Raw genomic sequence first — 3133 nt, 5'->3', positions numbered from 1 at the left:
CCCAGGTTCAATTCCCGGCTGGGTCACTGTCTGTGTGGAGTCTGCACACCTCCCCGTGTGTGCGTGGGTTTCCTCCGGGTGCTCCGGTTTCCTCCCACAGTCCAAAGATGTGCGGGTTAGGTGGATTGGCCATGATAAATTGCCCGTAGTGTCCTAATAAAAGTAAGTTTAAGGGGGTTACGGGTATAGGGTGGATACGTGGGTTTGAGTAGGGTGATCATGGCTCGGCACAACATTGAGGGCCGAAGGGCCTGTTCTGTGCTGTACTGTTCTATGTTCTATGAACAGAGGAACCCGCCGACAGAGGAACCCGCCGACAGAGGAACCGCCGACAGAGGAACCGCCGACAGAGGAACCCGCCGACAGAGGAACCCGCCGACAGAGGAACCGCCGACAGAGGAACCGCCGACAGAGGAACCCGCCGACAGAGGAACCCGCCGACAGAGGAACCGCCGACAGAGGAACCGCCGACAGAGGAACCCGCCGACAGAGGAACCCGCCGACAGAGGAACCCGCCGACAGAGGAACCGCCGACAGAGGAACCCGCCGACAGAGGAACCCGCCGACAGAGGAACCGCCGACAGAGGAACCGCCGACAGAGGAACCCGCCGACAGAGGAACCCGCCGACAGAGGAACCACCGACAGAGGAACCCGCCGACAGAGGATCCTGCCAACAGAGGACCCGCCGACAGAGGAACCCGCCGGCAGAGGAACCCGCCGAAGGAGGAACCCGCCGACAGAGGAACCCGCCGACGGAGGAACCCGCCGACGGAGGAACCCGCCGACAGAGGAACCCGCCGACAGAGGAACCCGCCGACAGAGGAACCGCCGACAGAGGAACCCGCCGAAGGAGGAACCCGCCGAAGGAGGAACCCGCCGAAGGAGGAACCCGCCGACGGAGGAACCCGCCGACAGAGGAACCCGCCGACAGAGGAACCGCCGACAGAGGAGCCGCCGACAGAGGAACCCGCCGACAGAGGAACCCGCCGACAGAGGAACCCGCCGACAGAGGAACCCGCCGACAGAGGAACCCGCCGACGGAGGAGCCGCTGACAGAGGAACCCGCCGACGGAGGAACCCGCCAACAGAGGAACTGCCGACAGAGGAACTGCCGACAGAGGAACCCGCCGACAGAGGAACCGCCGACAGAGGAACCGCTGATTGAGGAACCGCCGACAGAGGAACCGCCGACAGAGGAACCCGCCGACAGAGGAACTGCCGACAGAGGAACCCGCCGACAGAGGAACCCGCCGACAGAGAAACCGCCGACAAAGGAACTGCCGACAGAGGAACCCGCCGACAGAGGAACCGCTGATTGAGGAACCGCCGACAGAGGAACCCGCCGACAGAGGAACCCGCCGACAGAGGAACCGCCGACAGAGGAACTGCCGACAGAGGAGCCGCTGACAGAGGAACCCGCCGACAGAGGAACCCGCCGACAGAGGAACCCGCCGACAGAGGAGCCGCTGACAGAGGAACCCGCCGACAGAGGAACCCGCCGACAGAGGAACCCGCCGACAGAGGAACCCGCCGACAGAGGAACCCGCCGACAGAGGAACCCGCCGACAGAGGAACCCGCCGGCAGAGGAACCCGCCGACAGAGGAACCGCCGACAGAGGAACCGCCGACAGAGGAACCCGCCGACAGAGGAACTGCCGACAGAGGAACCCGCCGACAGAGGAACCGCTGACAGAGGAACCCGCCGACAGAGGAACCGCCGACAGAGGAACCGCCGACAGAGGAACCCGCCGACAGAGGAACCGCTGACAGAGGAACCCGCCGACAGAGGAACCCGCCGACAGAGGAACCCGCCGACAGAGGAACTGCCGACAGAGGAACCCGCCGACAGAGGAACCCGCCGACAGAGGAACCCGCCGACAGAGGAACTGCCGACAGAGGAACCCGCCGACAGAGGAACCCGCCGACAGAGGAACCCGCCGACAGAGGAACCCGCCGACAGAGGAACCCGCCGACAGAGGAACTGCCGACAGAGAAACCGCCGACGGAGGAACCCGCCGACAGAGGAACCGCCGACAGAGGAACCCGCCGACAGAGGAACCCGCCGACGGAGGAACCCGCCGACGGAGGAACCCGCCGACAGAGGAACCCGCCGACAGAGGAACCCGCCGACAGAGGAACCCGCCGACGGAGGAACCGCCGACAGAGGAACTGCCGACAGAGAAACCGCCGACGGAGGAACCCGCTGACAGATGTCTTGTCTCCAGGTGAGAGAAGATTTGAGGTGGCCTATCAGATGTCTCTAAGATTACAAAAGGATTTGAGAGGGTAAATGAAGAAAAAGAATGTTCTCACTTTGGGAGACTGATCACCCCACCGGTACGATGCTCCATTTTGCCGACAGCCCGGGGCGTTTCCCGACGGCATGGGGGCTGTCCCATTGACCGGCCGGGGTAACGGGGCATCCCGCTGGTGGGGTGAAACTGAAATGTAGCACGGCGGGACAGAGAATCCAGCCCCAGAAGTAAGAGAGATGAATAGTAGTCATTAATAAGTCTGATTGGGAATTTGCGGAGAAACTTCACACCCAGTGGTGAAAATGTGGAACTCGCTCCCACAGGGAGTGGCTGAGCTGAATATATTTAAGGGCAGGTTCACGAAACACACAAGGATGATGTGCTGATAGGAGGAGTTGAAGAGGGGTTGAGGGAACGCATGTGAAGCATAAACACCAACATGGAGCATTTGGACTGAGTGGCCTTTCTACATTGTAAATACATTGCATCACTGTGAAGAATCTTGGTTAATGTGTAAACAGGAATTAAAGTCTATGATGGTTCAAAGCAAAGGGAGCAGGACTCTGTGAAACTAGAATATTAGCTGGAGACAAGAATGAACATGTTATTCTAACCAGGGTATTAAAGTGTTTACTCCATTCTCCTTCAGCACAATACAATCCCTCTCAACTTTTTATAAAAATATTTTTATTCAGAAAATTTTCAATTTATAACAGAAAAGGGTCAAACAGAATCATACAGATTTTTATCAAACTATCCCCACAATCCAGCTTCACCATTCCCATAATTACTCAGAGCCCTCCCGATAATTCTCCCCCCCCCCCCCCTTGCCCAAACAACTGCTGACGACAGTCTGAAAGGTGATGATCGGTAGCCA

At 59.4% G+C, this 3133-nt stretch overlaps 1 protein-coding gene across 1 annotated transcript; it reads left to right on the top strand.

The window, feature by feature from the left end:
- The first annotated feature begins 273 nt into the window (after nucleotides 1–273).
- Nucleotides 274–2208, top strand: LOC119975684 (cell surface glycoprotein 1-like). The gene is made up of 2 exons (XM_038815466.1): nucleotides 274–1311; nucleotides 1351–2208. Exons 1-2 carry the CDS (start codon nucleotides 274–276, stop codon nucleotides 2206–2208), a joined length of 1896 nt encoding a protein of 631 aa, XP_038671394.1.
- The last annotated feature ends 925 nt before the right edge of the window (nucleotides 2209–3133 follow it).

The sequence above is a fragment of the Scyliorhinus canicula genome, chromosome 13 (genome assembly GCF_902713615.1).
Source record: "Scyliorhinus canicula chromosome 13, sScyCan1.1, whole genome shotgun sequence".
Lineage (NCBI taxonomy): Eukaryota > Metazoa > Chordata > Chondrichthyes > Carcharhiniformes > Scyliorhinidae > Scyliorhinus > Scyliorhinus canicula.
This window is presented reverse-complemented; position numbering and strand designations above follow the sequence as displayed.